Source organism: Talpa europaea, assembly GCF_964194135.1.
Source record: "Talpa europaea genome assembly, chromosome: 2".
Classification (NCBI taxonomy): domain Eukaryota; kingdom Metazoa; phylum Chordata; class Mammalia; order Eulipotyphla; family Talpidae; genus Talpa; species Talpa europaea.
The window spans coordinates 135,016,157-135,025,389 of NC_140068.1; the positions used below are offsets into that span (position 1 = coordinate 135,016,157).

At 33.4% G+C, this 9,233-nt stretch overlaps 1 protein-coding gene across 1 annotated transcript; it reads left to right on the top strand.

Annotated features, from left to right (window-relative positions):
* Positions 1–5,926: 5,926 nt before the first annotated feature.
* Positions 5,927–7,035, top strand: LOC311167475 (olfactory receptor 14J1-like; the record flags this gene model as incomplete). The annotated part of the gene is made up of 1 exon (XM_084228495.1): positions 5,927–7,035. The coding sequence occupies one exon, from the start codon at positions 5,927–5,929 to the stop codon at positions 6,860–6,862; it is 936 nt and encodes a 311-aa protein (XP_084084621.1). The 3' UTR covers positions 6,863–7,035.
* Between the last annotated feature and the right edge of the window lie 2,198 nt (positions 7,036–9,233).

Consider the following 9,233-nt stretch of genomic DNA (forward strand, 5'->3'; position numbering starts at 1 on the left):
ACTAAAGAGAGAGGAATAAATCACTGAAGAAATAACTTCATAAAAGTACAAAAGTCATTACAAATTTAAAATACCACATTACAAAATAGTCACTAAAGTTCAGTAAACATATTCAGAAATGGGGTGAATGGAGGGTCAGCCTGACATATTGAAAAGAGAAAGTAAAATGTCAGGACAATGTAATCATGTTGTTAATGGCAATATAAATGAGTTAAACAATGTGACCAAAGAAATTTATGGAATTAATTTTCAAAAAACTCACATATATGCTCTTTGTGAGAGATGAATTATTTAGATTTGCATATGGTATGATAACTGAATTGCCAAGTGTTTTAGAATGAAATGCTGTGCTTACCTCACATATCATATTGTAAAGGCTAAAATTACCAAAAAAAAGTGGTATATGAAGGTAAATCTGTGTGAATTTGAACTAGTTAATAGATTGTTAAATATGAAAGAAAAATCATGAGTATAAAACAACAAATCCATTAGATTTTACCAGATTAAAAACACTATGCTTCTAAGAATTCTGAGAAATAACAAAGACATTACTCAGTGTGGACGAAAATAGTTCCTCAGGTTGAGCTGAAAGGATGCATATTGTTAATATCAAGAAAACCTAAAGGTATTCAACTCTCTTTTACATAATGAGGATGTTTGTTAGATTTAATATTACTAGTTTAAAATTAAATCAATGACTTGCTAATTCATTTAATAGAATTGAATTATCTTTTTTTGATATTCTTGAATCAAACACACAAATTATGTTTTTCAATAATTTGTTCCAATAACCACTAATAAGCTGAAAGTCCAGGCAACTGTTGTTGATTATTGTTGTTGATTATTAAATCAAATCAGCAGAAAAATACTCTGTAGAAACAATCAATATAATTATAAGCTTTGGTCCCAAGGTATTTACCAAGAACACCAAATACCCACAACGCCCACAAACTGCCTGCACCAAAGAGGTTTAATAGTCTAAACTCCAGTGGCCAAAGAAGGGTTGAAATGGACTTATTTTTTCTCCACAATTCATATTTTTCTGAATGTGACTGAATTTAGAGACAGGACTTTGCTCTTAGAGTCAGCTGGTCACAATGACAGCTTCTTCTTTTGTTGAGGGAAGATATTCCTGAATATGCTCTGGTGAGTTTCCTTGGGTTCTAAAAATATAGAGTATACATAATAATGAAATGTACATAGATTAATGATTTGAGTTGGTGAAAGAACCAGCTATTGCCACTTGACTGGTAAAATTTGAAATATGCACGTGACTTGATTATTTTAATGGAAATTAGGAACACATGAGAGAATATTGTAAATGCCTTCCATTCCAGAATCATTTTATGGAGGGAAGTTTGCACCTTCCTAGCAATGCCTTTCTCATAAAACCATAATGGAAGTGATTCACTGTGGATGTGTGATGGGATGACACTGTCTGGTGTTCCTTGTGTTCATACTACTATGTCATTGACTTTTGCAACAGTAACTTATAAGAGATGGGAAATGCTTTCCACATCAGAGATCACAGATAAATTATTCAAATGTGGTAAAACAGTTTAAAATTGATAAAGAATCAAGCATTTTATCAATCATTTTCCTCCTTCACAATGTAAAGACCAAAAAAAAAAAAAATCATGAAGACTGAAATATCATGATAAAAGACCATGCTCCTTATCATATCTAGTCATCCAGCCCCTGATTTCTTCTAATTCTTAGGGAAAAATTCTGAGATAGAGAAAATTCAAGAAAGTTGTGGAATGGACATGTCAATGGCCAATTTTTGAGAAAAATGTATGAAGAGGACTTGCAACAAAATTAACTGGTAAGAATAATGAAATGTATCTTTATACATTTAGCAAAGACTTTTGTTATGTTTTAATAACATTATCTATCTAAATTTTTTTAAATCAACAACCACACAAATGATGTTTTATTGTTATCTATCTAAATTTTAAACATTAATATTTTTCCATTAATATTCACCTAAAACTGTGATAGAGGTATAACATTTTCAATGCTGTCTTTTGTTATATAAGTGTGAATAAATTGGAGAAATTTTAGAATCAATGAAGTCAAATTCTGCATTGACACAGACATTAATTTCTTTGAAGAAGCAAAGTTACCATCTTTACATTCTTATATAAGTAATATGTCATAAAGAAAGATATGAAATAATACCTAACAACCAACAAAAGAGACACTTCAAATCCCTTTAGTTTTTCCTGCTTCTACATTTGGTATCATAGATAATTATTAATATAAGTTATATATAATACATAATGTAACAAATTATTTTTAGATGCCCAAATGCTAACATAGATCATTGCAGTATATATAAATTATACTTAAGTCCATGTTTTTATGTATGTAAGCTTAAATGTAATTAACTCTTTTTAAGATTTGAAGAAATGTGAAGTTTTTAAGATGGAAACAAAATCTGTATTTAATTCCAGTATATCACTACTGTACTGATTATTAATACTAGATTTAAATTAATGGGAGACAAAAAAATCTTTTGGATAAATCAAATAATATTTCCAGGCATGTGGAATGAATTCTTTACTGTTGGGTTCCTTAAAGAAAAATAAGAAAAAAATAAAAGTAAAAAAGGAAGCATTCTCTAGATATACATACATGGAAATCCTGGAGACAACAGAAAGCTTACCTGCTAAGTTTCAATTACAAGAGCAGTGCCTGGATGTGTAAGTGTGTCAGGGTCATCTCTAGAAATGTCAGGCCTCATTTTCAAAGTCTCCTTCAATATTGTCTAAAGCAAAATGACTCACATTAATTTAACAATATTTTAATATTGCAACACACACACACAGTAAGCCTGAATAAATTTTCAGATCAGTTTTACCTGATGTGTGCAAGAGACTCATTTGTGCCAAATCATCTCCATCAATCTTAATCAATTTCCTCACAAGATTCCATAGTACACTACAGAAACTAGATGTATCATCCCCTCAGCTACTAAGAAAATAATTATAAGTACATGGAGTTCATACTGAAAAACTAAAATGGAAGAAAATTTTTTTATGTGCCTTTGGTTAGGTTAACAAATCTTTTTTTTTTTTTTTAAGATTTTACTTATTTATGCAAGAACCCTGGTACAGGCCAGAGGTGCGGGAGGGTGAGAGGAATCACCAGAGACAGAGTGGGGAACAGAACAGGCAGACTGACTGAAATACACTGGTGAGGGGAGCAGCAGGCGAGACAGGAGAGGTCTGCCCTGCCATGTGGGTATCTCGCCTGCTGGCCTAGATCGAACCTGCACTGCAGAGGCCGCAGACAGCTTTGCAGTGCTGCGTTCAACCCACTGTGCCACCAGGGAGGCCCGGTTAGGTTAACAAATCTATACACTAGCAACAAACACAATCATTCCCTCAACATGCAGAAATAATTATTGCTACTATGCATTTTAGTTCCATATACTTTTTATTATTTGCTTCTTCCATTTCTGTGTATTTATGAATCTTGAGGACATTAAAGTGTATATCTCCTACTCCTATGTTATCCAAATAGTGATCAGATCCCATTTCAAAAAAAGTGCTTCATCAAGATAATTTTCACGTCTACTTAAAATTTTATAAGAAAAACAATTATTTAGTTATTTTTTAGGATTTGTCAGTATTTTTTGCTACTGCAGTTATTTTACTTTTTTTTGTGTAAGCATTTTATTTATTTATATATTTATATTTATATTTTTAATAAAAAGTACAATTGTTTTATATCCTTGTTTACTTTTTGACAGTATAGGATTTCTCCCCTAGGGGTGGTCATTGAAAATCTCCCATCACCAAATCACCCATATTCCTCTGCTATAGATCATTGTGCTCTCTCCCTCCCCTGTCTTATTGCCTCCCTCTCTCCTCCTGGATGCCTCAGACTGCTGGTCAGCTTTTAAGTGTGTGTTCAACTAAAATAATCAATTAATCAATAGATAGATTTTGTTTAAAAATTTTTATTGAACTGCCATTATTTTACAGCTTGCTAGTGTTATGACGGTATAGGATTTCCTCCCACATCAGTTGTAGTCACCATGGCCCTCCCTACAACAAAGTACCCATAATCCTCCACCACAGACCACTGTGTTCTTCCTCCCCAATTCCCATGTTTTCACCCCTCTCCCTCCTACTCTCTGAAAGCTCAATATCAAGGGTCAGTTTTACATTTTGGTTTTAAAATTTATCTTTGTCTGACCCTTTGTTTTGTTCCTCATTATTTCACACAGAAGTGAAACCATCTTTTGTTTATCTTTTTCCTTCTGGCTTGTTTCACTTAGCATAATCCCTTCCAGCTCCATTTATGTAGCCACAAAAGTTAATTTTTTGATTGCTGAGTAATATTCCATTGTGTGTATGTGTGTGTGTGTATATATATATATATATATATATATATATATATATATATATATACCACATCTTGATCCACTCATTGGTTAATGGACAATTTAGTTGTTTCTATACCTTGGCTATTATAAATGTGCATTAATAATAAATGGACATAGTTTTAAAAATTCTAATTATTTATGTGATTCATTAAAAATGTCATCTAGTATAAAGTGACATGGTTTAATGCAGACTGTTTTAAGAGTTTTGGTAAATAATTTGATCTATTCCAGAAAGCATGCACAAATTTAGCCATAATCCTTACATGTTTAAGCTTTATCTTATTTACTTTTCTTAAAAAAAATCATTGTTTTTTAATAGTATCAACTTTATTGAAGAAATATTGGTTTACAACACTCTATGGTATTGTATGGTATGGTATCTACATTCATTCTCTTCAAATGTATGTTACAACTAGGTGTCTTCATATTTAATAGTAATATGTTTTTGTATAAAACAAAAATCATATTTCAGAAATAGTTAACATTTTGCTGTATATATTAGCTATATTATTTTCTTATAAAATACACTGGTGAAAGTTTTTTTTTATTTCCTTTGGGAAATTAACATCTATCAGATCAATTCTAATGATATTTTGTGTTAATGATAATGATTATTTATATATCAAAATGATTGCATAGGTACTTTCAGGTTTGTGATTCATAAGTTTATTTACTGATAAATATTTTTACAAAAACACTTTACATGCATATTAAAATAATAATTTAAAATTATTTAGATAGAAGAAAACCCATGAGGAATATATAAAACAAAATTACAACATTTCAATAATAAAACTATTGTAGTTGGAGTGGTAAATGAACAGACAAAATGATGAAAGAAGGTTGATTTACATTGAAAAGTTTTATACAGTTCATACACTCACATTACAAGTGTTTTAGCCATTTCCTCATTTTATTCATCATTTTCAAAGTTCCATAACCCCATTAATAAAATTATATATTTTATTTTTATTTACTTATTTTTAAAGCTTTATTTATTTATGCATACAAGAACTAGGGTGTAAGCCAGAGGTGTGAGGGATGAGAGGGTTCACCAGAGAGAATGGGGTGCAGAACAGGCAGATTGACTGGAAATACAACTGCTGAGGGGGGCAGTGGGTGAGGCAGTAGAGGTCTACTGCACCATATGGTTGCTCCCTGGCTGGCCAGGGATCCAACTTATGCTGCAGTGGCGGGCCATAGTTTGATAGTGCTGTTTTTAAACCCTTCGCCACCGGGCAGGACCATTTTATTTCATACATTCACATTTCCTTTGATTGAAATGGGCAATATTAAGATTTGAAATCTATTTACCCATATTTCCATGACTACAAAATCATTGAAATTTGCTCCACTTGATTATTAGTATAGACAAATACTTCACATTTATGATGACGTGATTATTCTTTCAACTGATTTTTTTGCTGAACTTCATGGAGCTTGAGGTGAATTAGGTGCTTAAGTAAAAAAAAAATTCCGAACATTCCCATTTTGTCTTGCAGCCAACATCATTCAAAAGTTAAGAACCATATGGCTAACTTCACTGTGAGTGGATTTCTTCTAATGGGATTTTCAGACAAGCCTGAGCTAGAACTCGTCCATGCTTCTCTGTTCTTAGTCTTATACATGGTGGCGGTGACTGGCAATATCCTCATTATCATAGCAACTTCCATGGACAATAGTCTCCACTCACCCATGTATTTCTTCGTGAAACATCTCTCCGTTCTGGACCTGTGCTACATTTCCGTGACTGTGCCAAAGTCCATTTACAATTCTTTCATGCACAGTGGCTATATTTCTTTCGGGGAATGCATAGTGCAGTGCTTTGTTTTTGCTCTCTGTGCTTGTGCTGAGCTATTCATGCTCACAGTGATGTCTTATGATCGCTACGTGGCCATCTGCCTTCCACTGCGCTATGAAATCATCATGGATGTTCGCACCTGTGTTCTCGGAGTCTTAGGCGTCTGGATCAGTGCGATCATTTCTGGAATGATGCACACAGCTGCCACTTTCTCCATGCACTTCTGTGGATCCCGGGTCATTCACCAGTTCTTCTGTGACATCCCCCAACTCCTGAAACTCTCTTGTGCTAATGAGTATATCAATGAAGTTGCGGTCAGTGGATTCGTTGCACTTGTGGCATTTCTTTGTGTCATCTTTATTGTACTGTCCTACATTCAGATATTCTCTACTGTGCTGAGGATGCCATCTGCCGAGGGAAGAGCTAAGGCCTTTTCCACTTGCCTTCCCCACCTTGTTGTGGTCATATTGTTTATTTCAACCAGTGGCTTTGAGTTTCTCAAGCCACCTTCTGACTCTCCAAGTGCACTGGACATTTTGCTCACTATTATGTACACAGTTGTGCCCCCAACACTCAACCCAATGATCTATAGCCTGAGAAATAAAGCCATAAAAGTTGCTCTAAGAAAGGTTTTCCAAGGAAGAAAAGCTGACCTCTTTAGTTGAGGTGCATCTATTAATTTTATTAATTCTGCACTGGGACATAAGGTCAAAATATATTGGGTAAAATAAAATGAGATAAGCAAAAATTAATTGAGTTTATAAAGAATGAAGACTGAGACCTCAGGCCTTATGCCTGGGAGTAAACTCCAGATAGTTCTGGAAAAGCTGCCTGAACTTTGAGCTCAACAAGAATTTCATATCTTTTGCAAGGGACACATGTCACACATCCATGTAGGTGTCTCTTCTGATGCCTGTATGTTTCCTCTTTGCATTAAGGGAAACACAGGTGGTTGTTCATCTTTACCCCTTGGATCTTTATCTTCTGGGAAGTGGTGATTTTAGATCTGATATTAGCTTTGAAGTCTGTCACTCTTTGAATTCACTAATTATTCCAGAAATAGCATTTCTAAATGCTTTTTCACAGAACATTTTTCTTGATAATTTCTTCATAACTGGCTAGCTGCATCTTAACACTGGACTTGTGCCCTTTAATTTGGACAATTTAATTGTTAGCCTTTGGTTAAGCAAACATAACAGAGTCAACCCAAGTATTTGAAGCTAAACAGAGAAATTTGTATGGGGAATGTTCACATGTGGAAATGTTTTTATAAATATGTGCTATCTGAGTAATAGGGATATTCACACATATAGTTTATAGACATTACTCCTGCAAACACAGTAGATTAAAATCTCCCTCTACAAACCAGACATGAAAAAAGGAAATTTCCATAAATCTATAGCAGTTGACAATTTCTTCACAGATCATTTCTTTATGGATGATGGAAAACAGTAGGTAAAACACAATGGAAGATTAAGTCATAAATGATAGAAGAGGAAGGTCTAACATTGACATATTAAAATTTCCCAAAGTACCTACCTGGTGTATTTTTCCATTCTTTGAAGGCAGGGGGAATAGAAAATATTGAAAAAAATATTGTCCACAAATTAATAAAGATAAAATTCCTCTGATATAAGAAACAAATTAAAAAACTAGTCAATATATGTAAAGTGAATTCACAAGTAGAACATGCTATTGAAACTATAAAATAACAAAGACAAAAATGAAAAGGTTTCAATTTTTAATGACTGAGTAATACTCTATTGTGTATTAGCCACATCTTTTTTTTAGTCATCATTCAGTGGTAGAAACTTACATTGTTTCTACCTCTTAGTTGTAAATTGTGCTCCACTGAACATAGAGGTACAGATATCTTTTTTTTTTTCAGTGGTTTCATATTCTTGGAATGAAAGTCAATCTACCAGTTGCATCAATCTGCCAGTGTATGAGGACTTCCTTTTCTCTGTCTCTTCTCTAGCACCTCTTGTTTCTTGTTTTCTGGATAACAACTATTCTCACAGATGTGGGATGAGATGTCATTGTGGTTGTGAGGTGCATTCCCTACAATGAGAGTGTTCAACATGTTTTCAGAGGCTGTTGGCTATGTATTCTGTGGAGAAGAACCTATGTGGAGCCTCTGGCTATTTTTTTTAAATTTATTTATTTATTTATACAAGCACTGGGTACAGTCAGAAAAACAGGAGGGTGAGAGAATTCACCACAGCCAGAGCGGGAAACAGGGAAACAGAACAGGCAGACTAATGAAATACACTGCTGAGGGGAACAGTGGCGGCAGGAGAAGACTGCATGCTCTGGCTATTTTTAATAGGATTTTTTTTTTTTTTTAAATATTGAGTTGTTTGTTTTCTTGGATTTTAATCCCTTATCTGATATACAGTTTGCAAATATCCTCTCCCATTCAAGTTGACTGATTCTTTTTTTTTGTCATGAATTACAGCCTAGCTATGTGCTTGCCATTTATTTTTTTTAATATTTTATTTTATATAATTCTTACATCATTTTTCATCTTTGTACAAGTTGACTGATTCTTTTAATGATGGTTTCTTTCACTCTGAAGCTGCTCTTTAGTTTGATGTAGTTCCATTTATTTATTTTTGATTTTGCTTCCCTTGATGTTGGAGTCCAATCCCCAGAGTCATCTCTAAGGCTGATCTCAATAAACTTATTGTCTTTGTTTTCTTCATGTATTTTGTGGTTTAAAGTTATCACTAATGTACATATTTGTGAGTTTATGGTCTATGATTCCCCCCCCATATTTAAGGATTCAGTTCTAACCTTCAAGTTTTTAATTCACTTTGAATACATTTTTATAGTAAGTTGAAATTATAAGTATCTGGGTATAATTATTAAATTGACTTAATAAAAAAATTGTAATTGCGAGTTTTGGTCCCAGGGTATTTACTGAGAACACCAAATACCCACAGCAACAAGATACACTGCTTGTGCCAAAGAGATTGCATAGTCTAACCTCCAGTGGCTAAAGAAGGGTTGAAATGGACTTAATTTTTTCTTCTT